Source organism: Centrocercus urophasianus, unplaced genomic scaffold (genome assembly GCF_019232065.1).
Source record: "Centrocercus urophasianus isolate 14NV4802_14NV808 unplaced genomic scaffold, USGS_Curo_1.0 seq_2, whole genome shotgun sequence".
In the NCBI taxonomy this organism is placed as follows: Eukaryota; Metazoa; Chordata; class Aves; order Galliformes; family Phasianidae; genus Centrocercus; species Centrocercus urophasianus.
In genome coordinates, this window is record NW_024884755.1 from 16,526,337 (window position 1) to 16,550,575 (window position 24,239).

General features: G+C 62.3%; 7 protein-coding genes across 7 annotated transcripts; 4 read left to right on the plus strand and 3 right to left on the minus strand.

The window, feature by feature from the left end:
* The first annotated feature begins 99 nt into the window (after positions 1–99).
* UTP4 (UTP4 small subunit processome component) lies at positions 100–4,833 on the plus strand. The gene is made up of 16 exons (XM_042821498.1): positions 100–258; positions 696–887; positions 968–1,052; positions 1,163–1,252; positions 1,497–1,708; positions 1,800–1,971; positions 2,120–2,211; positions 2,525–2,621; positions 2,959–3,023; positions 3,137–3,259; positions 3,379–3,538; positions 3,722–3,828; positions 3,944–4,039; positions 4,138–4,323; positions 4,468–4,578; positions 4,685–4,833. The coding sequence occupies exons 1-16, from the start codon at positions 100–102 to the stop codon at positions 4,799–4,801; spliced, it is 2,064 nt and encodes a 687-aa protein (XP_042677432.1). The 3' UTR covers positions 4,802–4,833.
* Positions 4,834–5,057: 224 nt separating this feature from the next.
* Positions 5,058–10,262, plus strand: SNTB2 (syntrophin beta 2). Its single transcript, XM_042821494.1, has 7 exons — positions 5,058–5,514; positions 7,961–8,171; positions 8,304–8,505; positions 8,607–8,749; positions 8,825–9,021; positions 9,200–9,381; positions 9,472–10,262. The coding sequence occupies exons 1-7, from the start codon at positions 5,073–5,075 to the stop codon at positions 9,562–9,564; spliced, it is 1,470 nt and encodes a 489-aa protein (XP_042677428.1). The 5' UTR covers positions 5,058–5,072; the 3' UTR covers positions 9,565–10,262.
* A 769-nt stretch (positions 10,263–11,031) lies between these two features.
* VPS4A (vacuolar protein sorting 4 homolog A) lies at positions 11,032–14,255 on the plus strand. Its single transcript, XM_042821758.1, has 11 exons — positions 11,032–11,115; positions 11,289–11,400; positions 11,469–11,616; positions 11,691–11,752; positions 11,934–12,053; positions 12,262–12,418; positions 12,653–12,801; positions 12,949–13,030; positions 13,170–13,389; positions 13,467–13,607; positions 13,889–14,255. The coding sequence occupies exons 1-11, from the start codon at positions 11,095–11,097 to the stop codon at positions 13,988–13,990; spliced, it is 1,314 nt and encodes a 437-aa protein (XP_042677692.1). The 5' UTR covers positions 11,032–11,094; the 3' UTR covers positions 13,991–14,255.
* On the minus strand, positions 14,156–15,414 carry PDF (peptide deformylase, mitochondrial). Its single transcript, XM_042821775.1, has 2 exons — positions 14,874–15,414; positions 14,156–14,778 (listed from the first exon to the last, which is right to left on the minus strand). The coding sequence occupies exons 1-2, from the start codon at positions 15,412–15,414 to the stop codon at positions 14,621–14,623; spliced, it is 699 nt and encodes a 232-aa protein (XP_042677709.1). The 3' UTR covers positions 14,156–14,620.
* Positions 15,415–15,661: 247 nt separating this feature from the next.
* COG8 (component of oligomeric golgi complex 8) lies at positions 15,662–18,257 on the minus strand. The gene is made up of 5 exons (XM_042821757.1): positions 17,944–18,257; positions 17,521–17,728; positions 16,456–17,274; positions 16,082–16,250; positions 15,662–15,968 (listed from the first exon to the last, which is right to left on the minus strand). Exons 1-5 carry the CDS (start codon positions 18,255–18,257, stop codon positions 15,679–15,681), a joined length of 1,800 nt encoding a protein of 599 aa, XP_042677691.1. The 3' UTR covers positions 15,662–15,678.
* A 75-nt stretch (positions 18,258–18,332) lies between these two features.
* On the plus strand, positions 18,333–19,971 carry NIP7 (nucleolar pre-rRNA processing protein NIP7). Its single transcript, XM_042821558.1, has 5 exons — positions 18,333–18,427; positions 19,036–19,122; positions 19,207–19,345; positions 19,430–19,570; positions 19,651–19,971. Exons 1-5 carry the CDS (start codon positions 18,372–18,374, stop codon positions 19,768–19,770), a joined length of 543 nt encoding a protein of 180 aa, XP_042677492.1. The 5' UTR covers positions 18,333–18,371; the 3' UTR covers positions 19,771–19,971.
* Positions 19,972–20,276: 305 nt separating this feature from the next.
* Positions 20,277–24,233, minus strand: TMED6 (transmembrane p24 trafficking protein 6). Its single transcript, XM_042821676.1, has 4 exons — positions 22,488–24,233; positions 21,331–21,457; positions 21,013–21,164; positions 20,277–20,692 (listed from the first exon to the last, which is right to left on the minus strand). The coding sequence occupies exons 1-4, from the start codon at positions 22,740–22,742 to the stop codon at positions 20,468–20,470; spliced, it is 759 nt and encodes a 252-aa protein (XP_042677610.1). The 5' UTR covers positions 22,743–24,233; the 3' UTR covers positions 20,277–20,467.
* Between the last annotated feature and the right edge of the window lie 6 nt (positions 24,234–24,239).

Here is a 24,239-nt window from a genome sequence, read left to right on the forward strand (position 1 = left end):
CCTTCCGCTTCCAGGTACTGGGGATCACTTCCGCTTCCGGGAGCGCGGCGCCGCACGTGGGGCCCGGCAGGGCGGAGCGGAGCGGGGCCGGGAGCCGCGATGGGGGAGTTTGAGGTGCACCGCGTCCGGTTCTTCGAGCTGGTGCCCGCCGGCGTGCGCTGCATGGCCTACCGGCACCGCGGCTGCCGCCTGGCGCTCGCCCGCACCGACGGCGCCGTTGAGGTGTACAACTTCGCCTCTAATTACTACATGGAGAAGGTGGGCGGGGAATGCGGGGAGAACGGGGAGGACCAGGCCGGGTGGTGGTGGTGGTGGGGAGTCTGTGTGGGAAGGCAGGAGGTGGGAGCGGGGCTGGGTGATGGAAGGGAGACGGAGGGAGAGCGGGGAGAACTGGGCTGGGGGCTGAGGGTAACGAAGGGGAGGACTGGGCAGGGTGATAGATGGGAAACCGGGGGTGAATGGTGGGGATGGTGAGTGGAGGCTGATGGTGGAGGACCGGCGGGGAAACCTAGTCATGTGACAGTGTGGAACCGGGGGTTATTGAGAAGAGCACGGCTGGGGTGTTAACAGGAACTCGGGAGGAACCGGGGTGTGGGATGACAGGGGAGAAGCAGCAGGGAACCAGGGGCCACGGGGTTGGGGGCGGTGGGGATACGGGTGGAACAGAGCCGTGGTGATGGGGCCTGCTTCCCTAGGCCATCCCCGGGCACCAGGCACGCTCAGTGGAAGCGCTGTGCTGGGCAGCAGGGGAGCGGCTCTTTGGGGCAGGCCTGAGTGGGGACATCACTGAGTATGACCTGGAGCGGCTGCACCCGGCCCGCGCTGTCGATGGCTTCGGGGGACCCATCTGGAGCATGGCTGCCAACAACGATGGCACACGGCTGGCGGTGAGCAGCAGGGATGGGGCTCACAATGGCAGAGGAGCTGCCACCCCCAGGAGCTGATCCTTACACCCCCCAATCCCTAGATTGGCTGTGAGGATGGCTCGGTGAAGCTCTTCCAGGTAGTGCCTGGGGGTGTTCAGTTTGAGAAGAACCTGGACCGGCAGAAAGGTGAGTGTGGGGGGCTCTGCAGGGCCATCCCCTTGTCTACTCCTCATGCCATTCTGGTCACCGAAAGGCTGCTGTGCCCTGGAGCACACCTGGAGCTTCCATCTCTACAGGACGTGTGCTGTGCCTCTCCTGGCATCCCTCGGGGACCCACCTGGCAGCTGGCTCCATCAACTTCATCCGTGTGCTGGATGTCCGCTCAGGTAATGAACTGCCCCAGAGAGGGGCATCGCTCCTTGGAGCAGCCTTCAGGTGTCAGCCTGCGGTGTCCCCTGTCCTGGGGCACCATCAGCAGCCACAAGTCTATGCTTTGGGATGTCTCCGTGGCACTGCCACAGCTCCCAGCCTGGGAGTCCTGCAGCGCACAGGACGCAGGGAAAGGACAAAGTGAGGAGCCTGAGGTCATCCCACTCTCTCCCCATCTTGAACAACCCTTCCCTACCTCAGGCCGAACAGCCCAGAGGATCATGGTGAACTATCATGTGCCAAAGTCCAAGAAGCGCGAGTGCGTCGTGTGGAGCATCGCCTTCCTGTCGAGTGGCACCGTCGTCAGCTCAGATTCATTTGGGAGAGTGCAGTTTTGGGACTGGGAGCGAGGGACTCTGCAGGACTCCCACACTGTCAGCACCTCAGCTGCACTCTCGCTGGCTGTGTCAGAGGTGAGGTCACCCTGGGCCGGGACAGCAGTGCCAGCACCCAGGTGGTATCCATCGCTGTGCCCTGTGATCAACAGCCCTCTCTTTCTCCCAGGAAGAGGACAGCATTGTGGTGGGCACCTCGGCGGGGGCCACTTACCAGTTCCAACTGCTGCCAGTGAAGGCAGGCGGCCAGGAGAAGCGCTGGGTGAAGACGAAGCCATTCCAACATCACACCCACGACGTGCGAGCTGTGGTGCACACCCCGACAGCTCTCATCTCTGGAGGTGAGGGCTGTGTGGGGAAGCTCGATGGCTGCTCTCCCTTCCCTCCTGTCCCCCCCCTCCCCCTCTTCTCTTCCCTCCCCCCCGTCCTCCCTTCCCCCCTTTCACCCCCCTCCGATAGTTGCTTGTATGAGCTCCACTTGGTTTCCAGGCCTGGATGCCCAGCTGGTGATCCGCCCGCTCATGGAGAAGGTACAGAAGAAGGGCTACGACACAGCGCTAAGGAAATTCACCCTTCCCCACGTGAGTGTGGCTCTAAGCAGGGTCCTGTGGTGGCTCCTGGGGCCATGAGGTGAGCTCTGTGGGAGCAGCCAGGCTCTGCCTGCCCCGCTGGGTCCCCTCCTGGCCCTGGCACGCCTGTGGGCTCCTGTGATGCAGTGAGATGGAGAGTAGAGTTGATGAGCCTGTCCTACTGGTCCTGCTGCGGCTCCCTCTCCTGGTTCTCATCCCATAGAACCTGAGCTGTTGCTTGCTGGCAGCCCAAGCCATTGCAGCTTTGGACCAACCCTTTCTGCCAGGCTGTGGTCCATGATAATGTGCCCGTTTCTGCCTGCAGCGACGCCTTGTCTCCTGTGCCAGGAAAGCCCGGCTCCTCCTCTTCCAGTTCTCCCAGCACCTGGAGCTCTGGAGACTTGGCTCTACTAATAAAACTGGTACGTCTGCCAGTGTCTGTTGGGTACAGACCTCTGAGTTTAACTCCAGAGCAGTGTCTGGAGGACTGCAGGGCGCAATCTGCCAGGGCAGTGGAGGAATGGTGCAGCCCAGCTTTGCTTATGGCTGTGTTGCCCAGTGCTGTGCAGGACCGTGGTGCTGCTGGCAACGTACTCTTCTTGCTGAGCTGGGTGGTGCCCTGAGGAACTTAGCCTCAAGGCGGCCAGGGAAGGGTCTGGATCCATCCTGGTGTCTGGCATCACACCCTCTGGGTCCCCTGCTATTCTCACCAGGGCCTGCATAGTTTCTGTTGTTACTGATGTTTGTTTGTCATTCCAGGAAAGGATGGAGAGGTCCTTCCCGTGAGCCGCATGCCGGAGCACCTCCTGCAGCTCAAGAGCAAGGTAAGACTGAACTGGAGTTGGCACCTGTGCTTGGCAGCTTTGCTTTCTCCGATGGCCAAGTTGCGAGTGCCAGGGTGCTCTGCGGACCCCACTCAGCACCTCCACATCTCCAGGGTCCTGAGCACATCTACTGCAGCTGCGTCTCACCCTGTGGCAGCTGGATTGCCTACAGCACTGCGTCTCGCTTCCACCTCTACCGTGTGCAGCACGAGGGCGACAGCATCAGCGTCAAGAAGGTGAGGGCTGGGGGGTCTCGCAGGGAGCTGGGGCTGCTGGTGGCACAGTGTGTGGGTCAGCAGCAGTGGGGCTGCTTGTCAGCAGTGTGACTGCCAGTGCTGCCTTCTCCACCTGCAAGGTCCCTGGCGTGCCCAAGCTGCTGCTCCCGGCCTACCAGCTGCAGTGTGCTTCCGACTCAGGCAGACTCTTCATCGCCTCTGACAGAGGCTCTGTCCATGTGGTGCAGCTGTTGGAACTGGGAGGCTGCAAACACCTGCACACGCTGCGCCCACCCGCAGGTAGGGAGCAGGCACTGTGGCCCCTGTGGGTGCTGCCCTAGATCTGGGACACCTTGGAGTAATTTAAGGCGTCTGAGAGCATGGGGGTGAAGATGGAGAGCATTTCTGGGTACTTGTTTGTCCTGACTGTGACTGTGTAGCATTTTCTTGTGTCTGTGTAGCAATTGTGTGTGTGTTGTTCAGGGAGCCGGGAAGCTGTCTACCTGCTGGCATCGAGTGCTGATGGGAACTGGCTGGCTGCGGTCAGCGGGGACTGGGAGGTGCATGTCTACAACCTGAAACACTTCAAGGTACAGGCAGGGCTCTGTGTGGGGCCCTCTGCGGTGTCCCTGGAGCCGGGCATTGGGGGAGGTACCGGCGGGTGGCCGAGGACACGTGGGGCAGTGTTGTCCTTCTGCCTTTCAGCACCACTGCACGGTGCCCACCTACAGCTGCGCGGTGACAGCCCTCGCCATCCACCCAGCAACCAACAACCTTTTTATCTCCTACTCGGACCAGCAGGTGGGAGCTGTGCCTGCGGCAGCCGTGTGCTGCTTGGGATCGGCTGTGTGCTGGCATTGGGCTCATGATGGGGATCCATCTTCTCTCCTGTGCCACAGCTCTTTGAGTTCAGCATCCCTGAGAAGCAGTACACGGCCTGGAGCCGCGCTGTGCAGAACAGCGGGCTGCACAGGCTCTGGCTGGAGAGGGACTCGCCCATCACCCACATCGCTTTCAATCCGAAGAACACCTCGCAGGTCCTGCTGCACGATGTCTACATGCTGTGTGTCCTTGACAAGTCCCTGGTGAGCTGAGAAGGGCACTGCTGGAGCTTCGCAGGGGTTGCTTGTGCTGGTTCAAAGGGAAGGGCGGGTGGTGTGCGGCACTTCAGGGGGTGGGCACAGGGTTTGGTGCCCAAGCTGCAGCACTGACACGGGCCATGCCCGCAGCCCCTGCCCGACAACAACGCCCTGCTGATGAACCAGAGCACCCTGAAGCAGCTCTCGGAGCCCGCTCGGCGCCGGCAGCTTCACGCCTTCAAGATCTGCAAGAAGTTCCAGGTGGGCGGCGCGGTCCCTGCGTGCATCTCATACCCGGGAGCGCCCTTGGCACCGCTGCCCTCGGTGCTCTGTCGCGTTCCCTGCGCTCACACCGTTGTGCCCACAGCCGCTGCTGTTCGCGGACCTTCTGGACGAGCGCTGCCTGGTGACGGTGGAGCGGCCTGCCGTGGACATCAACGCAGAGCTTCCGCCGCCCGTGCAGCAGAAGAAGTTCGGCACTTAGCACCGGCCGCCTCAATAAACGCGCTGTTCTCACGCCGCGGTCCCGCGCCTCGTCCTTACCGGAGCACCGAACCCCCGCCTCCCCCGCCCCCAGTCCGCGGCGCGCTGCCCCGCCGCCGCCTCCCGCCCTCGCCAATCGGAACGCTGGAAGGGCCCCTCGCCCCGCCCCTCGCGACGCGCACAGCCAATAGCCTCTCGCCATGCGGGCGTGGGGGGTGTCCTCGCGGCGGGGCCCGTGGCGGGGCGGGGCGGAGCGACGCGGCGGCGGCGGCATGGCCGTGTGGACGCGCGCCTCCAAGGCGGGGCTGCTGGAGCTGCTGCTGCGGGAGCGCTGGGTGCGGGTGGCGGCCGAGCTGAGCGGAGAGGCGCTGAGCCTCACGGCCGAGCCCGGAGAACCGACCCCGGGGCTCAACGGCGTGGCCAACGGCGGCGGCGAGTGGGGCGGCGCGGAGGCGGCCGTGCCCGGCTGCGTGCGGAGGGTGCGGGTGGTGAAGGCGGAGGCGGGCGGGCTCGGCATCAGCATCAAGGGCGGTCGCGAGAACCGCATGCCCGTGCTCATCTCCCGCATCTTCCCGGGGCTGGCGGCGGAGCGGAGCGGCGCGCTGCGGCTCGGCGATGCCATCCTGGCGGTGAACGGCGTGGACCTTCGCGACGCCACCCACGACCAGGCCGTGCAGGCGCTGAAGCGCGCCGGGAGGGAGGTGATCCTGGAAGGTACTGGCCCCGCTCCCCCCCTTTGCCCCGTCCCGCTCTCCGCCCCGGGGTCTCCTCCTCCCCCGTCACCTCGTCCCCGGCCTTCCCCCGGCTCCGCTCCCTGTGGCGTCTCCGCACAGCCCGGCGGCGATCGGGAACGGCCACGTCGGAGCTCACTCCTACTGCCGTGCCCCGTGCCGCCGGGGGTGGCAGCGGCGCCCCGGGACCGGCGGTGCTCCCCACGGTGCCCGCCCTGATGCTGTGCACGAGGCTCGGTGCCCACGGAGCACCGGCTCCTGCCCGACCTGTTCCCGGCAAGCTGGGGCAGGACCTGCCGGTGCAGCGCTGCTGGTGCCACCGGTACCACCAGTGTCAGCGCGGTCCCACCCCCACGTCCCGTCCTGATGTCCACCGGGGCCCTGTGTCGGTGCGAGGGCGTGTGCGGATTTGTGTGGCTCAGCTGCCCACGCTGGCTCCAGGGCACCGGGGGACAAGGAGGGGACGAGCCATGTTTGGGGCTGGAAGGAGCATGCAGGGGCAGACAGCATTGCTCCATGGACGTGGATGGGGTACCCTAGCTAGCTGGGGGCTGCCAGGAGCACTGGCACTGGGCCCCGTGCCCACTCTCCAGCCCTGGGTTTCACTTCACTTGCAGGCACCCGTGCTGGGTGCCATCCTTCTGGTGCCATCAGCGCAGCGGAACCCCTACCCCGTCCTGGGTGGGAGCTGGGAGCTGAGCTCTGGGCCCACAGGCAGCTCTGCACCGGGCAGCAAGGTTGGAAAGAGGAAGGAGGGCTGTGGGAGGAAACCCACATGCATGGGTGGGGAAACCACTCTGGTGCTGCTGGGAGGGGGCTGGTAATGCTGGGCTGTGAGGGGGGGTCTGGGCTGTAGTGAGAGCCCCGTAGGTGAGCCCAGGGTGCAGCCGCCTTCCTGCAGCGAGCTGTGAGGGTGCAGCAGTGCTGGGTTTCCTTTGCGGTGAGCGTGTAGGCGTGCTATGCTATGCCATGACAGCTGTGCTGGGATGGAGCTCAGCTGGTGAGTCTGCACGTGCCATTGCCCTCTGCGCTGCGCCGTGTTGGTACAGCAGCTCCATGCTCGTGTCGTGCCTCGGGCACTGCCCCCAGCAGCATCTCCCAGCTGTGTTCTGGCTCTGCTGCTGCTGCCCGTGCCCCAGTGCCAGGGTGCTGGCCAGGGTTGTGCAGCCCGGCAGTGTCTGCGTGTACTGTCCCAGCTACGGCAAAGGCGGGCAAACCACCAGGTTGGTTGAACCAATGCCACCCACCCAAGCATTTGGAACACTGTGGTTGCCTAGCTGGTGCTGCACAGGGTGCAAGGCACTGCAGGGTGCCCTGTGCAAATCAAGGGAGGTGGGCATGAAGCTCACGGTGTGTCCAGCAGCTCCCACTTTGGGCTCAAAAGCCTGCCCAGGGGGTTTCAGGGATGTCGTCTCTGCTGCTCAGTGCCAGCACCATGGCTCAGAGCACAAAAGGTTCACTCCCGGGCAGGGAGCAGTGGCCTCAGTGCTCCAGCCTCAGACACAGGCTGCCAACATCTGGCTGCCAGCTGTGAGCCACCTTGGAGGCTGCCGCTGGCCGAGCCCCAGCTCACAACCATCCACTCCAGGCACTGGCCTGCCCATGGGGATTAGAGGTGCGCAGGGAAGGCGTAATCTGGGGATAAGCGCGGCGGGAGCTAATATTATCCCCTGGTGTCCGCAGCAAGGGCAGTGCATCCCCTCCAGCTGTGTCGGCTCAGCAGCACCGCCAGGCGCCCCTCAGAGCTCCCACCACGGCGGCGTCACACCGTCTCCCTGCCTGTGGGGAGCCGTGCTTCACAGCTGTGTTTCACAGCAGATTACAGCTTACTCGCTGTTTTTTTTTTTTCACTTTAATTCCCCGCTGCCCTGAGGCTGTTCCCTCCCTGCTGAGGGGGCTCTGCTCTCTGGCTCGGCCGCACGCCCACTGCTTGGCGTCAGCCCCTGCTCAGTGCTCTGGCACGCGGCGCTCCCAGCATCTGGAACACATTGTGTTGGCTGTCCCCAAGCGTGACAGCGGGGAGCGGCGTGGTGATGGGACAGCACTCAGCAAGTGAAGGATTTTGACATCCTGGCGCCTACCATGTGTTTGGGGAGGGATGGTCTGTGGGGACCTGGAGCGATGAGTCCTTCCTTCCTCTCAGCCCAGAGAGGAGTGCAGGGCCGGGACATCCTGGCTGCAGGCACCATCCTGGGGCTGTTATCACCCGCGGCGCTGGAAACTTGGCCACAGCTTGCGGCAGGGTGGGCAGGATGGGCTGCAGGCTGACCTCCTGCCCGCGCCATTGTCCCACGCTGCCGGGCCCTTCCGATCCCCATGTCCTGATGGTGCTGGGATGGGCCCTGCGTGCCTCCGGCTCCTGGCAGGGGTCAGCGCTGGCCGTGGCCCCTCTTCCCCCCATCCCTAACACCGACGCCGTCTGCCCGCAGTGAAGTTCATGCGGGAGGTGACGCCCTACATGAAGAAGCCATCGCTGGTGTCAGACCTGCCCTGGGAGGGAGCTGCCCCGCAGTCGCCCAGCCTGAGCGGCAGCGAGGACTCAGGATCACCCCAGCACCATGGCGCCCGTGACCACAAGGTCATCCCTCTGAAGATGTGCTTCGCTGCACGGAACCTCAGCATGCCTGACCTGGAGAACCGGTGAGCAGGCGGCGGTGTTTGGGAAGCGCTTGGCACATGGCCCAGGCTGCGCCGTGCCCCCGTTCTGGCCCCATTGCTGGCAGCACGCCTGCAGCCAGGCTGGCCCCATCCCAGAGCCCTGTATCCCCGCAGGCTGATCGAGCTGCACTCGCCGGACAGCAGGAACACACTGATCCTGCGCTGCAAGGACACTGCCACTGCACATTCCTGGTTCACAGCGCTGCATGCCAACATCACGGCGCTGCTGCCGCAGGTGCTGGCGGAGCTCAATGCTGCGCTGGGTGGCAGCGCTGGGGGCCGGGAGGTGAAGCATGTCGCGTGGCTGGCAGAGCAGGTACGGGTCTGTATACCGGGGGATGCCATCGCTGGGTGGCACCATGACGCTGGGGAGGTGGCAGCTGAAGCTGCCCTATCGTTGTGCTGCTTGTCCATCAGGCACGGCTGGACGGCGGGCGGCAGCAGTGGCGGCCAGTCCTGATGGCGGTGACGGAGAAGGATCTGCTGCTGTACGACGCCATGCCTTGGACGCGCGACGCGTGGGCCTCGCCATGCCACAGCTACCCATTGGTGGCCACCAGGTACTGGGATGGGGACTCCTGCAGGAGCCATCCCCACACGTGGGATGCAGCACCGACATCTCCTCCCGTCCCCAGGTTGGTGCATTCAGGCTCGGGCCGCCGCTCGCCCTCGCTGGGCTCTGAGCTGACCTTTGCCACGCGAACGGGCTCACGGCAGGGCATTGAGATGCACGTCTTCCGTGTGGAGACGCACCGTGACCTGTCCTGCTGGACGCGAGTGCTGGTGCAGGGCTGCCATGCTGCTGCTGAGCTCATCAAAGAGGTGTCCGTGGGTGAGTGCACACCGGCACCAGGGCTGTGCCCATGGGACAGGGAGTCCCTGGCAGTGATGGTGCTGTGCTGCATGATGGCTTCTCTACCTTCTCCACTGCTTGGGGCAGTTTTGGGGTGTCTGGGGGTGACTGTAGCCAGGTGGTGGGGACAGAACCAAAGCCATGCCTGTGCCTGCAGGCTGCACTCTGGATGGCCAGGAGGTGAAGCTCTGCATTCACTACGAGGGTGGCTTCACCATCTGCCGCGATGAGGCAGGCGGCAGCGTCCTCTACCGCTACCCCTATGAAAAGCTGAAGATGTCGGCGGACGATGGCATCAGGACCCTCTATCTAGACTTTGGAGGCCCAGAGGGGGAACTGGTGAGGAGGGACCCCTAACCCTATCCGAGGCGTACCCTAGGACTTGCATTGCCCTTATGCTTTGACACCATTCTCCCTTTCCTTCCACAGGCGCTGGACCTGCACTCCTGCCCCAAGCCCATCGTCTTCGTGCTGCACACCTTCCTCTCGGCCAAAGTCACCCGCATGGGGCTGCTGGTGTAGGTGACCACCCTGACCCCCCCAGCTGCCTCCACAATGCAAAGCAGCCTGGGAAACATGGAGCCCCACCGCTGCCTGCCACACCGGTGCCTTGGGGAGGGGGCTCCCCTTCTGCGACTCGGGGAGCTCAGTGTTATCCCCTGCCCCCAAAAGCCATCTCTGATCTCACCACCTGTGCCTTGCAGCAGGGCCACTGCCCCCCCCCCCGGGAGCTTCACCTTGTGTTCCTCCCCCAAGTGGGACTGTGTTGGGCACTGTTTGTATCCCCTGGGGGGGGGTATCGTCTTAAAAAGGTGGCACTCGGGAGGACGCTGGGATCTGGCCCTGTGATGCTGGTATGGGCAGGGGGCTCGGTCCCTGCCATGCCGCGATCACAAGGCAGGTGCTCCCCAAACTCTCAGAGTCTGCAAACAAACGCTGTTCCCTGCCTGGGCTGGGAGCACAGTGGGACCCCTGTAGGCCCCATGGTTTTGGGGAGGGACACATAGATCAATGCACTTTTGCTTTTTGTACTTTACCTCCGCCCCTGGTGCGGGGATGGGTGCTCGGTGCTGGGGGTCCCCGCTGTGCCCCAGCCCAACTCTTCCGCAAATGTTTCTGCTTCCCATGAGCTGTGCCAGAGGGCCTGGGGGGTGCAGAGCCCCCCACCCCTCTCAGCCCATTCTATTTTTGTACTCTTTGTAAATCGCTATTTATACAAACTGGCCTTGTATGGGGTTTGTGATCTGCACCGCAGCAGGAGCAGCTGTGCGTGGTGTTGCACATGCGTGGGACGTGCTGTGTGGATGGGAGTGTGCTGTGTGCCCCTGCACGTGCAGTGTGTGTGTGCTGTATGTGTTTCTGTGTAGGGGTGTGCAGATATACACGTGTGTGTGCTGTGTAGATGCTGTGCTGTGTGTGTGCATGAGGGGCTGCACTGTCTGAGGCGTAGTGTGTACATGTTTGTATACACATGTACATGTATACACACACATTGTGTATGCAGTACAGTATAGATACACATACACGCTCTCCGTACCTCACACACAGTGAACATATATATCACACACAGATGTGTATGCACACGCTATTTATGAGGTGTATACACAGAGCATATTGGCTATGTGCACTGTGTGTCTGTCCGTGCTGTGGACCACCGTATATGTATGCTGTGTAAGCACTTTGCCCTCCGGCACTGACTCCCAAGGGATTCTCCCATCAGATGTCCCAAACAGCCCAAGTTCTGCCTCCCGAAGTCCATGGAGCGCCTTTGCTGACTTCACCAAGAGCACACAACCGTGCCACTCAGCAGCCGCTCACACCGACACACCACGTTAAGAGCCGGCCATGCGCGGTGTACGCATGCGCGAGACGTGCGGGCGGGGCGCGTCCAGCGGAGGCCCCGCCCATGTTCTGCCGTACCGGCGGGCGCCGCCGGGGGGGGCTGTACCCCGCGCGCACCGGCGCGGTCGGGCCGGTCCCGCCGGCCCCCGCCGCCGCCGCCGCCGCCGCCGGGCCGGGTCGCGCCAGCTGCGGCCGCCACCGGGCGATGAGATGACAACGACCACCCTGCAGGTACCGTGCCGCGCCCGCCGCCCGGGCCCGGCCTCCGACAGCCCCGCCGGGCCGCGCCGGGAGGGCCCGGCCCGTCCTTCCGAGCGGGCCCGGCTGCGGGGCGGGGCGGGTGGCGCTCGGTGGGGCCGGGCCCGGCGCCGGGCTCAGAGCTCAGGTCGCCGCTTCCCCCGCAGAAGGCCATCGACCTGGTGACCAAAGCCACCGAGGAGGACAAGGCCAAGAACTACGAGGAGGCGCTGCGGCTGTACCAGCACGCCGTGGAGTACTTCCTGCACGCCATCAAATGTGAGCGGGGGGGCGCGGGGGGCGCGGGGCTGCGGGGCCCGCGGTGACGCCCGGGGCTCTCCGTGCAGATGAGGCGCACAGCGACAAAGCCAAGGAGAGCATCCGTGCCAAGTGCGTGCAGTACCTGGACCGGGCCGAGAAGCTGAAGGAGTACCTGCGCAGCAAGGAGAAGCAGGGCAAGAAGCCCGTCAAGGAGGCACAGAATGACGCCAAGGGGTGCGTGGGGGCTGCTCCCCTACCGGCGGGGCACGGTACGGCCGTGTGACCACATCCCTGTCCTATCTCTCCAGGAGCGACAGCGACAGCGAGGGCGAGAACCCGGAGAAGAAGAAACTGCAGGAGCAGCTGATGGGTGAGGGGCTGTGGTGGGCATGGTGGTGCTCGGCTGGAGGGAGGTCTCGCAGAGTGCAGTGCCGTGGGGGCACTGCTGGAATTCGGAGCTGTGCTATGTGCCAAGGGGTCGGGTCAGCCTGGCAGGGTGGGGGTTTGGCGGGGCTGAGCCGTGGCCTCCAGCTCTCGTCTCTGCCCTGCAGGTGCCATCATGATGGAGAAGCCCAATGTGCGGTGGAGCGACGTGGCTGGCCTGGAGGGAGCCAAGGAGGCCCTGAAGGAAGCCGTGATCCTGCCCATCAAGTTCCCACATTTGTTTACTGGTGAGGCTCACTGGCAGCTCCAAGACTGCCGCTTGGCTATGGAGAGGGGCCTCATGCCCCATGACGAAGGGTGGCAGCTGTGGTAGAGGTGTGCATGCAGGGAGGTGACCCAGAGCAGAAGGGATGTCTGTCCCTGCTGGCCCGAGGTCCCTGTGCAGATCCAGTTTGTGCAGTGCAGGAGAAGCTTTGACGCTGGGCTCTGTCGCAGGGAAGCGCACGCCCTGGCGAGGGATCCTGCTCTTCGGGCCTCCTGGCACTGGGAAGTCCTACTTGGCCAAGGCTGTGGCCACTGAGGCCAACAACTCCACTTTCTTCTCCGTGTCGTCCTCGGACCTGATGTCAAAGTGGCTGGGAGAGAGTGAGAAGTAAGGTGTCACCAGGGCTGCGGGCTGGCCAAGGGATGGCTGTCCAGGGGGTGGCTGCTCTCTGTGCACTGCGTTCCCCTCCTTGGTACCATCACAGGGCTCTGGAGTAGGCAGGGGCAGGAGGAAGCAGTGGTGTGTAGGGCTCGTGCCCCTCTGCAGTGGGTGGGCGGTGGGGCTGTGGGTCCTCGCCTGGGGCTCTGGGTGGGGGCACCCACCCCTTGCCTTTGTGTCCAGGCTAGTGAAGAACCTCTTTGAGCTGGCAAGGCAGCACAAGCCCTCCATCATCTTCATCGATGAGGTGGACTCACTGTGCGGCTCCCGCAATGAGAATGAGAGTGAGGCAGCCCGGCGCATCAAGACAGAGTTCCTGGTGCAGATGCAGGGTGAGTGGGGCTTCCCCTGGCACGATGAGCTGCCCGGGGCATGCACGCCTGTAGGGTAGGGAATGTGGGATGGGGTGGGTTTGGATGAAGCAGCGATCTCCTTTAGGTATGGCTCTCAAGCGTCCCCCCTGCTGTTTCTCTGGGCAGGTGTGGGCAACAGTAGTGATGGGATCCTGGTGCTGGGTGCCACCAACATCCCCTGGGTGCTGGACTCAGCCATCAGGAGGAGGTAAGCAGGACACGATCCCTCTGCAGTGCCCAAAAGCACAGTGCTGCACTGCACAGGATATGGCTGCGAGACTTGGCAGCGAAGGGCAGCCTGTTGGGGAACACAGCCACTCACCCACGCCTGCCTGTGCCACACTCAGGTTCGAGAAGCGCATTTACATCCCATTACCTGAGGAGGCAGCCCGGGCCCAGATGTTCAAACTGCACCTGGGCAACACCCCACACTCTCTGACGGATGCTGACATCCACGAGCTGGCACGGAAGACAGATGGCTACTCTGGGGCTGATATCAGCATCATTGTGCGGGATGCCCTGATGCAGCCTGTCCGCAAGGTGCAGTCAGCTACGCACTTCAAGAAGGTGAGTTGGGTGCCAGGAGCTGTGCTGCTGCAGGGGGGGCACTGAGGCTGTGTTGCAGCACTGCCTGCCTCTCCCAGGTCCGCGGTCCCTCCCGCACCAACCCCAACCTTCTGGTGGATGACCTCCTGATGCCGTGCTCGCCTGGGGACCCGGGTGCCACCGAGATGACCTGGATGGAGGTGCCCAGTGACAAGCTGATGGAGCCCATCGTCTGCATGGTGAGTGGGGCTGCCAACAGCAGTCAGATCCTGCTGCGTTTGGGCCCATCCCCAGCACAGCAATGCTGCCGCCCCAGCCCTACCGGTTCCCCTGCCTCCTCCAGAGCTGCCATTTGCCTCAGGGCCTGGTGCAGGCACATGGCAGCTGGGTACTGGTGCCCTCCCGAGCCCCTGCGGTGGCAATGCCTGCCCGGCAGCAGCACCCTAAGCGTGAGCGTGTCCCCAGCATGTTACCATCCCCCAGCCTCCACGTCTGAGCTGCCCCCTGCTCTGTATTGCAGTCGGACATGCTGCGTTCTCTGGCCACCACTCGTCCCACCGTGAACACCGAGGACCTCCTGAAGGTGAAGAAGTTCACAGAGGACTTTGGGCAGGAAGGTTAAGGGCCGTGGTGGATGATGGGGCCCCGCTGCTCCCAGGCAGGCGGCTGTGCCAAACAGGTTCTTCTGCAGCTCACAACCCAACCCATCTCACTTCAGCACCAGGCAGGGAAGGGGGCACGCTGCCCTGGCAGGGCCGACATTAACAGAGGCGTCCCAGCGCTCCTCTGCTCCTCACTCTTCTTCCTGCTCTTTTTTTATTTTTTAAATTAATGCTGCTTTGGGTTCTGTCTTGTTTATATGAAAATAAAAACAATCTGAAAGCTTCCGCCAGTGCCTAGCCCCTCCCTGAGGCACAGCTGCCCCACAGCAAGGCTTTGGGGCCATAAATGGACCCAGTGTTGGGGATACCCTCTCCTCCCCATTCCCACGGTCCTTTGCCTGCCACACAAGGAGCACGTTCTATAATGGCCGCTTGGAGCCGAGTCCCTCCTCGTTTCTCTCCAGGTCCACAGCCCACAGCTCCCAGCCCCTTCCCCTCCCGTGGACCAGGTGCTGCAGGAGAGAGGGGTGGTCCCCTCCTGCACAGCCCCCTTTCCTAGACCGAGAAAGGAAGCTTCGAGGCCGGCTCCAAGGGGCAGGTGGGGGCCGCGGCCACATCCCAGAGTGCCGTACCGCTGCCGGGGCTCCGTCTCAGTCGAGGAGCTGGCTCCAGGCGGTGTTGGCGAAGGTGCGGCTGTCCATGCGGTCGATGAAGAGCACGCCGTCCAGATGGTCCATCTCGTGCTGCACGATGCGGGCAGCCCAGCCCGTCGCCTCCCAGCTCACCGGGTCCCCGTTCTCATCTACGCCTGCGGCAGGACGGCGCCAGTAGGGCCGGAGCCGGGCCGCGGGGAGAGGGGACGGGAAGAGAGGCGGGGGGGACGGGGTGGGGACGAGGCCGTACCGGAGACGTGCACGGCCCAGTGCCGCGGGACGCAGGCGGAGAAGCCACGGATGCTGGCGCAGCCCTCGGGCGCGGTGACGAGGCGGGCGTCCAGAACGCGCAGCGCGGGGTTCACGAGAAGCCGCAGCGGGAAGGGCTCGATGCGGTGCGCGCGGCGGAGCGCGGCGGGGTACTGCCGGCAGCGCTCTGGGGGCAGCGCGGCGGCGAAGACGCGCAGGGGCACACCGAGCTGCGGGGCGCTCAGCCCCAGGCACGGCTCGCCCCGCAGCCCGGCCGCCAGCGCCGCCGCCAGCGCCCGCAGCTCGGGGCCGCCCAACCGCTCCGGGGCGACGGCGGCGGCGGCGGCGCGCAGCACCGGAGCGCCCACCTGGCACGGCGCGGAGAACGGCGGCTTGGAAGGGCCCCGCAGCCGCCGCCGCAGCGCCTGCCAGTAAGAGCGCTCCCGCACCGCGGCCCAGCCCGACCCCGCCTCGACCCCGCAGCCGCGGGCCTGACCCGGAGCCCGGCCCGACACCAGCCGCCTGCACAGCACCGCCGCCATCCCGGCGGATGTGACGTGGAGGCTGGAGGGGCGCTGGGGGCGGGGAGGGCGAGGACTGGCGCCCCCTGCCGGCGGGGAGGAGCGACGGCTCCGCGGCTTCAAACGGGAAAGACACGGCGGGGACCGGGCGTCCACGCGGGTGGCACGGCTTTATTGCTGCAGGCACGGCCCGGCCCCACCGAGGGGACGCGTGGGGACCCCTGTGCCCGCAGAACAAGTGTTCCCCCCCCGCAGCACGGCTCTCCCCTCTCCACAGCCCCCGGGTCACGATGCAGGATGCTCCCCTCCGTGCCCGCTCTCATCCAGCAGCACAGCCCCCAGTGCAGGGTCCGCGGGCTCGTCTCGGCCCTGCTCTAGCAGGGGCCCCCCTGGCCCAGTCTCCTCTGTCTGCGTGCGATGCAGTGCGAGCACAGGGCTTTGTGGGGATGGCTCTTCCTCACTGGGCGGCAGCTCTGCCTCCTGTGTTGGCAGGACAGGGGCCAGCAGCTCCCTGAAAGCGTTCACATCAATGCAGCCCAGGTGGCTGTAGCGCTGCAGATGGGCCGGGGGGATACCTATGGGACACAGAGACGGGTGGGCACAGCCCTCCAGCGCAGTGCAGCTAACACTGCATCCCATGGTGACAACAGCATCTCCCACTTTATTCCTCCCCACAGTGGAGTCTTACCCAGCACCTGTGCGATCTGAGCCGGGGGGAAGAGAACCTGGAGGCAGCGATTCAGGTAAGGAAGCAGATCCTCCAGGAATGCTGTGCAGAACTGGACAAAGAGCTCCTGCTCGCGCCCGCTGAATGCCGCCTCCTCTGCCCGGTGGAAGGCCAGGATTATTTTGGTCACCTGGGGCAGAGAACAGAGTCATTAATTTCCAGATCACAATCCCCAGGCAAACCCAAGGGCCTGGAGAACCTGACACATGAAACAGCCACTTCCCTTTCATAGCACCAGGCCCAAGGCAGCATTTTGGGCACAGAAACCATCCTTATTTGCAGCTGTTCTGTTTCTCCTACAAAGCAGGAGCCCAAGTGCAGCCCCAGCACCTCACCTTGCCAAGGGCATCCTTCAGGCAGGCAGCCACATCCTGTGCCAGGGCGATGGGGCAGCAGAGCCGCAGGTCGTTGAAGGCAACAAGGAGGCCATTGAGGAAGCAGGCAAGGGGCGGAAAGTCCAGCAGCACCATGGGTGGCTGCAGTGTCCCTGGCTGGGCTGAGGGCACCGGCACCGCTGCAGCACTGCCCAGCACAGCTGGGGCAGAGATGAGCGTGTAGGAATTCATCTCCTCCTGGAACTTCTCCACCGCCTCATCCACTGCCTTGCTGAAGGTGGTGGCAGCGACACGCTGGAAGATGGGGGCCAGCTGCCCACGGAAATCAGCCCCCACCCTACTAAAGGAGAGGCCAAAGTACATGCACTGCCCCAGCAGCGAGTCCAAGCGGCCACCCACCCCTCGCTGCAGGTCGCGCTCCAGCACCTGCAGGAACTCAGAGACCTTCTGCAGCACCCAACCATGGAAGATGGCCCCCTCGTTGAGGGAGGGCTGCTCGGGGGCCAGGAGCGGCTCCTCATCAGAGAAGATGGCACGGTACTGCGTGATGATGTCAAAGAGGTGGACACGGCAGGCCTCGACTGTCTTGGTGAGGTGGAAGTAGGGGTCATCCTCGGGGATGGAGGCCTGGATGGAGCGCAGCCAGGCGTCCCGTGCCTGCAGGAACTTGATGCGCAACTCGGCCTCTGTGAAGACATCCATGCGCCGCAGATAGCCAATGACCCGCAGGCAAGTGGGCAGAGGGATGTTGGTGCGGAGCTGCTGGATGAGCTCGTTCAGCATCAGCTGAGTGGACTGCCGCACCTCGGCCACAATTCCCTGTGAGGAGAGAGCCTCAGTGGGCTGAGGCCAACTGCACGAGCCTCAACAAGAACAAGGTCCCACAGTTCGGGGTCACAACACCCCATGCATCAAGAAACATAGAGCTGTGGCATTTGGGTCTAAGCAAGCATGGCAGGGTGGGTTGACAGTTAGACTCGGTGATCACAGATCTTTTCTGACCTTAATGACCTTTATGACCTTTGACTGTGGGACAGCCGTGCAGCAGGGGCAGCATGGCCCTACCTGGATGACGGGTATGCTGCTGTACTTCTTCTCCAGCCGGCGCACGTAGGCCGCCAGCTCCAGCGCCTCCTCATAGTAGCGGTTACGCACACAGGTGTCCATAAGCTGCGGGATCTCCAGGATCTCTAGGATCTCTGTGTGCCGGTTCAGTGTCAGGCTGTTCATCCGCCGGCTGCAGGCAATGGCCTCAGCATCACGCATGAAGTTCCTGCGGGGCCAGGAAAGATCAGCATTGAGCGGGTGGAGGGGGACACCCTGGGACCTCCTTAGCTACTCTCCTGCTCTGCTACTGACCCCGATCCCAACACCGAGCTGGCACTGGCCCCGGGGCACCAACTGCCCCCAGCCTCACCCACCTCCAGTCCTTCCCGTGTCTTGTCAGCTCTGTCCCCAGCGCCCCCGAGCCTGGCCCATCCCGCTCACCGGCAGGCATCCTGCAGGGCGGGCAGGCGCTCCAGCAGGCTGCTCAGACGGCTCTCGATGCCACCGAAGCCGCGGCCGGCGCGCCCGGTGCACTCCGCGGAGCGAATGAAGGCGCGGTAGTGCTCGAAGGCCAAGCGCCGCGTCTCAGCCCCGACCCGCTCCCGCTCCGCCGCCAGCCGCGCCGGCTCCCGGCCCAGCTCCGCCAGCCCCAGCGCCGCCAGCTCGGCCACATAAGCGGCGAGCTCAGCGCCGCCGGGTCCCGCCACAGCCGGTCCGCGCAGCCAGGCCAGCAGCCGCTCCTCCTCCGCCGCCATCGCAGTCGCTCCGCCGGCACGGGCCCACGCCACTTCCGGCCCCGGCGCAGGCACTTCCGGCGCAGTACCGCCACTTCCGCTTCCGGCGCTGCAGCGCGTGTGGGGAGTGCGGCTATGCGGCCGCTGACGGAGGCGGAGACGCGGGCGGTGTTCGAGAAGCTCGGGAGATAGTGAGCGGCTGGGAGTGCGGGAGCTGCGCGGGGGAGCGGTGGGACCGACGGGGGAACGAGGGCCCGGGGCTGCAGCGGAGGCGCGGCACGTGCCGTGTGTGGGAACGGCGGGGCTGACGGGGAATGGATGGGGCGAAAGACGGGTGCAGGCAGTGGTGGCACAAGGGGAGCCGAGGGGATCGCAGCGTGATCGGGTTGGAACGGACCTCCTGCTCCTCCCCTGCCGCCGGGTGCCCCCCAGTTCGGGCTGCCGGGAGTCCACCCACGGCCCCGGACACCTCCAGGGATGGGCACCACCCGTCTTGGGCTGTTGATGCAGCCCAAGATACTGTTGGTTCTCCGGGCTGCAAGTGCACGCCGCTGGCTTGTGTTAAGCACTCCGTCTACCAGGACCCCCAGGTCCTTCTATGCAGGGCTGCTTTCTACACATTTTTTCCCTCACTCTATGTATGTATCTGGGATGGCCCCAACCCAAGTGCAACACCTTGCATTTGGCCTTGATGAACCTCATGAGGTGTGAAAGAGAGAGATGGGTCAGAAGGAGCCAGGAGGACCAGAGGACTCTGGGAGAACACCAGGGATGGATCTGATGTAGCTTTTCCCTGCAGCATTGGCGAGAACATCCAGTTGCTGGTGGACCGGCCCGATGGCACCTACTGCTTCCGTCTGCACCGTGACCGTGTCTACTATGTGAGGTGAGCTGGGGTTGGGGCTGTGGGACCCAGGGTGAGCCCATGCAGCCCTCCCAGCCTGCAGCCTCTCCATCCATCTCCCCACAGTGAGAAGCTGCTGAAGGGTGCTGCAAGCATCCCACGGGACAGCCTGGTGGCACTGGGCACCTGCTTTGGCAAGTTCACCAAGACACAGAAGTTCCGGCTCAGCGTCACTGCCCTGGACTTCCTTGCACCTTATGCCAAGGTGGGATGTTTCCCACCCCTCCAGCACCTGCTTGTTCCCAGTGCCACCCTTTTGGCAGCTCACCGACTCCTGCCTCTCTCTTAGTATAAAGTGTGGGTGAAGCCAGGCTCAGAGCAGTCCTTCCTCTATGGCAACCATGTGCTGAAGTCTGGCCTGGGCCGCATCACGGAGAACACAGCACAGTACCAGGGCGTGGTGGTGTACTCCATGGCTGACATCCCACTGGTGAGTGGCCTCCCCAACACTTCCCACTCTAAGGGAATGGGTACTGGGCTGCAAAACACTCCCTCTCCCTTCTTCCCCAGGGGTTTGGAGTAGCTGCAAAATCCACCCAGGACTGCCGGAAGGTGGATCCCATGGCCATTGTGGTGTTTCACCAGGCGGATGTTGGGGAGTACGTGCGCAGTGAGGACACACTGACTTAGGGCAGCACAAATGCTCAGGAGCCACAAGCACGCCTGGGCAGAATGGACTTGTCCTGCATCATGCATGGTAGCAGCACACGGAGCTGCAGGGAGCACACTCCAAGGAGAGAGCAGGAGCTGGGAGCAGTTTCTGCTGCTGGGAGCACAAGAAGGCACCAGCTGTGCTGTTGTGATTGTATAAAGCCTGTTCCTTCTTTTTAACTGCCTCTTGTCTCATGCAACACCTTAGGGCGTCAGTCCTGTGGCCTGGCTACACATTTGGGAGCCTGGGATTGGTGCAGCAGGCAGCAATACACAGGAGGGAGGCAGGAAGACAGCAGATAGCTGCCTGCAGGGCTGCTGTCATCCCATCCAGGCAGGCACAAGAATGATGGGTACCATCCATGGGTATTTCATAAAATGGGGTTCTAGCCAAAAGGGGCAGATTGAAACACTAAAAGCTGGCAAAGACACACTAACACAAAATCGAGGTTTTTGTATTTTTTTCCTAAAGGTAATTTCAGTTAAAAGTGGGAGGTGAGTGAGCTCTGCTTCCAGCTACACCACCCCCTCCCCAGGGCAGGACCTGGGTTTTCTCCTCCTGCTCTGTGGAAAGCAGTGGGGCTGATGCAGAGGAGCAGGCAAGCCCCTCAGTCACTGCTGTGGGTGAGTGCAGGTGGGGCTCTGCTCCTGTGGGCTGTGCTGTGTCAGGGAGCTGTCAGCACCTCGGCTTCCCAGAGCTCTGCACGTTGAAGAGACGCTTCAAGAAGTAAAGCTGCAGGACCCCAGAGAGGACAATGAGGCAGCTCTGAGCCATCGACCACCAGTTGACGTAGTGGTAGTTGGACTCGAGGAGGAAGGAGTCGGCCCTTTTCCTCATCCGGGCAAAGTTGTAGAACCTCCACATGTGGAAAATGCGGATGTACAGTTTCTGAATGCTGTCCTGCAGACATAACCCAGGAGGAGAAGAGAATGGTGCTTACCAGCCGTGCTCAGGCAGGTTGTGCTGCTGAGGAGCTGGCAGAGCACTGGCAGAACCCTTGCAGGAACATCCAGTGAGCCACCAGCTTGGTTCAACACCAAGTTAGGCAGCAGCACATCAAGCAGGGACAAATGTCCTTCCTTGGTCCCTGAGGAGGAACTTGCCCATCCCTGCCACGGGGTGCTGCTGGAGGCCACACTGTTGCATTCAGTTCTGGCCTATTTGCATCAGCCTGACCCGTGCGCTGCTTTGAAGCACTCTGTGGCAGAAGCAGCACTTACCTCAATGGCATCCAACGTGTCATTCAGCTGTTTCCTCTCTTCTGTCTGCTCCTTTTCCATGTTGAAGCCATCATAGTAGACACCAAAGTTGAGATACACCTGCATAAAGCCAAAGTGATTTTGCCCATTGTCCAGGCAGAGCTGATAGAAACCTGCAGAGAGAAGTGGAGGTTTTTGTTCCCTAAGCTGGCAGCGCTGCTTCGAGCACTTAATGCTGATGTGTGCTGGCAGGGAGGGCACCATGACCACACAACACACATCAGCACTATGGGGACCCACAGAGCCCACCCAGCCCCAGGGGACACGGGCAGCAGGGACCTGTCTCCTTGGTCAGGAAGTTGATCTGTCCTCGCACATCCTGGGAGGTGCCGAGCTGGAAGCCATTGGGGTCTTTTGCTGTGGCCAGGATGTGCCTGCTGTTGGCAATGCCTGTCGCCCGCTGCACCTGGAGGTGGGAGACACCCATCAGCAGGGCTGGGACGCTGCCCAAAGGGGACACCTGTCCTTAGGGAGGCATCACCTAAGGGTCTTTTGTGCCCCATTCTTGGGAAAACAGGAGTCCAGCAAGTTTCCTTCTGCTTGGTCGTGAGCAGGAGCTGAGGGTGCTGGCTGCACTCAAGCATTAAATGCCTCCTGCCACTGCCAGCTACACATGAAAGGAAAACAAAACCCACAGCCTTGAGAAGGGTCACCTCTCAGTTCTTTGTCCTTGCCCATGGTGCTGCTGGCACTCACAGAGAGGTAGAGGACCGGGTTGGGTCACTATCAGGGGTCCCCAGAGGGGAGAGCAGGCTCCAAGCATGTTCTCAGCCCTGCAGAGCAGCTCCCAGCTGTCTGCTGGCTTTGGGGCTGAGCAAGAGCATGTTTGGGGTCAGCTGGGCTTGTGCTACGTGCTGGGGCTGTTCCCATACGAGCACTGTGTGGCTGCTCTGCCAAGCACGAGGTGGTGGCAGCTGTGTCCCCACGCTCCTTCAGCCAGCAGTGTAAACAGGAGATTAAAGGGCTCCGGTCCCCCTCGTGGGAAGGGGACTGAGCGCAGGGACAAACTGATACGGCTGCACCTGAGACCTTCAGCACTCCTCCCAGCCACAGCTCAGAGGGAAGCTGAGGTCCTGCGATGGCCTCCAGCCAGCCCAGCACTCCTGCAGTGCTGAGCTTGCCCCAGCGAGCTCCATCTGGGTACAGGGCCACCACAGCCAGAGCACCCTGCACCTCCTCACTCTGAACATACTCCTCCTTTTCAGCGCGTTTGAAAATAGCTGATGGGATTGATGATGAGAAGGCAAACTGCCTTAAAAAAAAAAAAAAAAAAACGCCAAGGCCCAGGACCAAGGAATGGAGGTACCTCAACCCATCCCCGGGTACACCAAAGGATGTTCCCCCCCCCTCCACCCCGAGGACAGCTAGGCAGCCATTCCCCCAAACCCATTGGCAGAAGCACCAGCTCACAGCAGGATGGGTCCCACAGCACTCACCTCAAAGCTGAAGAAGAAATTGCCACTCTGGTGTGCGAACTGCCAGAAGCACTCAGTGGTGCCAGCATGGACGACGATGGCAAAGTCATAGCGGTCAGCACCGCGGAACAGGGGCTCATCGCTGCTCCCGCTCAGGGGCTCAGTCCTGGGGCACCCAGCAGGACCTGGCAGCCCCAGCACCAGGAGCACCAGCAGCAGCATGCTGCTTCCAGCTGGGCAGCAGCACAGAGCTGAGGCAGCGGCGTTATCAATCATTAACTGTGCTGCTGCACGGTGTTGCTTGGCAGGAGCCGGCTCCACTCAAGGTGATATTGGTGCATGGCCAGACTTGGTCTCTTTGTTCATGTTCCCATCCACCCAAACCCCTCTGCTAAGGGCCAAGGCTGCTGCAAAGTGCCACAATCACCAGCAGCATCTCCTGTCTGCACAGCACTGGTCCAGGTCCCAGGCAGACTCACTCTGCTTGCAGACAAATGATGCCAGTACTTGTGAGCAAAGCAATTAATTACACTGGTGATTCCTGCCCCACTGCATGATTCTCACCAAGTCCAGAACTGGCCCCTGCAAGCTCAGAGTGCTCCCATCTACCTGCAGCTGTTCCAGCACAAGTAGTGTTACAGCAGCAGAGGGAAATGCACAGCCACAAGCAGGTGGCAGGGGAAGCTCGTTCCATCAGTGCTGAAGGGCAGAGGGGAAAGCAGGTGTTTCCAAACAGTCTGCTACCCAGCACTAACTCTACAGCTGCTTCAGTGAGCCCAGAGCATCGATCAAAAAGGAAACAAAACCTCTTCCAAAAAAATAAACTGGAGAAGTGAACAGATCAGAGGGTGGAAGTACATGCTATTCCAGCAACCCTCCAGATCCAACCCCACAGTGTTGGTGTAGGGTACCTCTGCACACTGCCTAGCTGTTGTGCATTGGCTCACAGCACACACGAAGCCCCCAGCTGTAAGTCCAGAGGCTACAGAACAACTGAAAAAAGCAAGAAGCCTGGCTGGGCTTCCCATTATTTCTAGGGTTTCTACAGCAGTTACTCTCACCCCACAGCTTATAGGAAATGCCCCTTTGGCTTCAGAGCCATGAGACTTCAGTGCCTGTGAGGAGGCACTTCACACCTTCAGAGCACCCCTGTTCCACCCCCCCCCCCCCCCCCTGCTGCTGACATCCCAGCAGGCTCAGGCAGCAAACAAATTGGTCACCACACAGCCAGCGCTCCAAACTGCCTCACTGCTATCAAAGAGGCACAAATTCACATATTGCAACTCTTGAAACGCATCAGCAAAGAACTTTATTTTATAGAAGACACCACTCAGTCATTTGAAGGCAAGAAACAGTGCCCTCAGGGTTCACATGCTTGCAGATTGCATACAGGATGCTGTTACCAGGAAGGAGACAATGTCACAATCAACATCATTAAGCACTAGATTGTTTAACATGGGACCAATTTTTACTAAAAAAACAAACAAACAAAAAAAAAACCCCAAAAAACAGTTGCTTAAGTTTCAGAAGGGAGGGAAAGTCCCACCTGCAGGCTAGAAAAATACTTCTGGGAGAAAAACTGCCTTAGCTAAAGCTCTTCCCAGAAACTGTGGGACTGTGTTGCCTCTCCAAAGGAGAGAGTACAAATAGACGAAACAAAACTCGAATAGTTTAGACAAGTTAAACATAAAAACAGCCACTGACAGTTATGCAGATATTGTCAAATGGCAGAACAGAAGACATCTCAGCAGCCCACCAGGTTGGCTGCAGTTG

Coding starts and splice junctions, on each gene's coding strand:
- UTP4 (XM_042821498.1), top strand. CDS start 100: ATGGGGGAGTTTGAGGTGCACCGCGTCCGGTTCTTCGAGCTGGTGCCC. Junction 1,709..1,799: donor TCTCGCTGGCTGTGTCAGAG/GTGAGGTCACCC, acceptor TCTTTCTCCCAG/GAAGAGGACAGCATTGTGGT. Junction 3,024..3,136: donor TCCTGCAGCTCAAGAGCAAG/GTAAGACTGAAC, acceptor CCACATCTCCAG/GGTCCTGAGCACATCTACTG.
- SNTB2 (XM_042821494.1), top strand. CDS start 5,073: ATGGCCGTGTGGACGCGCGCCTCCAAGGCGGGGCTGCTGGAGCTGCTG. Junction 8,172..8,303: donor ATGCCTGACCTGGAGAACCG/GTGAGCAGGCGG, acceptor GTATCCCCGCAG/GCTGATCGAGCTGCACTCGC. Junction 9,382..9,471: donor GAGGCCCAGAGGGGGAACTG/GTGAGGAGGGAC, acceptor TTCCTTCCACAG/GCGCTGGACCTGCACTCCTG.
- VPS4A (XM_042821758.1), top strand. CDS start 11,095: ATGACAACGACCACCCTGCAG. Junction 11,617..11,690: donor GCACAGAATGACGCCAAGGG/GTGCGTGGGGGC, acceptor CTATCTCTCCAG/GAGCGACAGCGACAGCGAGG. Junction 12,419..12,652: donor TGGCTGGGAGAGAGTGAGAA/GTAAGGTGTCAC, acceptor CTTTGTGTCCAG/GCTAGTGAAGAACCTCTTTG.
- PDF (XM_042821775.1), bottom strand. CDS start 15,414: ATGGCGGCGGTGCTGTGCAGGCGGCTGGTGTCGGGCCGGGCTCCGGGT. Junction 14,779..14,873: donor CTGGGCCGTGCACGTCTCCG/GTACGGCCTCGT, acceptor GTCCTGCCGCAG/GCGTAGATGAGAACGGGGAC.
- COG8 (XM_042821757.1), bottom strand. CDS start 18,257: ATGGCGGCGGAGGAGGAGCGGCTGCTGGCCTGGCTGCGCGGACCGGCT. Junction 16,251..16,455: donor TGAAGGATGCCCTTGGCAAG/GTGAGGTGCTGG, acceptor TCTCTGCCCCAG/GTGACCAAAATAATCCTGGC. Junction 15,969..16,081: donor TCAGATCGCACAGGTGCTGG/GTAAGACTCCAC, acceptor TGTGTCCCATAG/GTATCCCCCCGGCCCATCTG.
- NIP7 (XM_042821558.1), top strand. CDS start 18,372: ATGCGGCCGCTGACGGAGGCGGAGACGCGGGCGGTGTTCGAGAAGCTC. Junction 19,346..19,429: donor TCCTTGCACCTTATGCCAAG/GTGGGATGTTTC, acceptor CCTCTCTCTTAG/TATAAAGTGTGGGTGAAGCC. Junction 19,571..19,650: donor CCATGGCTGACATCCCACTG/GTGAGTGGCCTC, acceptor CTTCTTCCCCAG/GGGTTTGGAGTAGCTGCAAA.
- TMED6 (XM_042821676.1), bottom strand. CDS start 22,742: ATGATTGATAACGCCGCTGCCTCAGCTCTGTGCTGCTGCCCAGCTGGA. Junction 21,458..22,487: donor ATTTCTTCTTCAGCTTTGAG/GTGAGTGCTGTG, acceptor TCCCACCTCCAG/GTGCAGCGGGCGACAGGCAT. Junction 20,693..21,012: donor ACACGTTGGATGCCATTGAG/GTAAGTGCTGCT, acceptor TTATGTCTGCAG/GACAGCATTCAGAAACTGTA.